The 246-nt window shown below is 57.3% G+C and overlaps 1 protein-coding gene across 1 annotated transcript in view; it reads right to left on the bottom strand.

Annotated features, from left to right (window-relative positions):
* Positions 1-246, bottom strand: part of EMH_0004850 (uncharacterized protein) — a gene marked incomplete at both ends in the record, with an annotated part of 7,618 nt that overhangs the window by 155 nt on the left and 7,217 nt on the right. Inside the window, one exon of the mRNA XM_013496946.1 lies at positions 3-246. Within this exon, the coding sequence (XP_013352400.1) occupies positions 3-246 (244 nt within the window). The remainder of the gene's footprint in view (positions 1-2) is intronic.

The following is a 246-nucleotide window of genomic DNA, read 5'->3' as shown; positions in this document are numbered from 1 at the left end:
GGAAGAGGTAGCGGATGCGCCTAAAGTGAGCAATGACTGTCTCCGTGCATTCTGTGTCTGCTGCTGCTGCAGCAGCAGCAGCAGCAGCAGCAACAAGAGATCCCATTGTGCTGCTGCTGCTTCCGGCAGCAGCAGCAGCTGCTGCTGCTGTGTCTGGCGCTGAGAGGGCAGCAAGAGCTTCGTCTATAGACAGCTCAAAGGTGAACTGCTGCAGCCACTGTGTATTGCTGCTGCTGCTGCTGTTGC

The sequence above is a fragment of the Eimeria mitis genome, genomic scaffold (assembly GCF_000499745.2).
Source record: "Eimeria mitis Houghton genomic scaffold, Emh_scaff239, whole genome shotgun sequence".
In the NCBI taxonomy this organism is placed as follows: domain Eukaryota; phylum Apicomplexa; class Conoidasida; order Eucoccidiorida; family Eimeriidae; genus Eimeria; species Eimeria mitis.
This window is presented reverse-complemented; position numbering and strand designations above follow the sequence as displayed.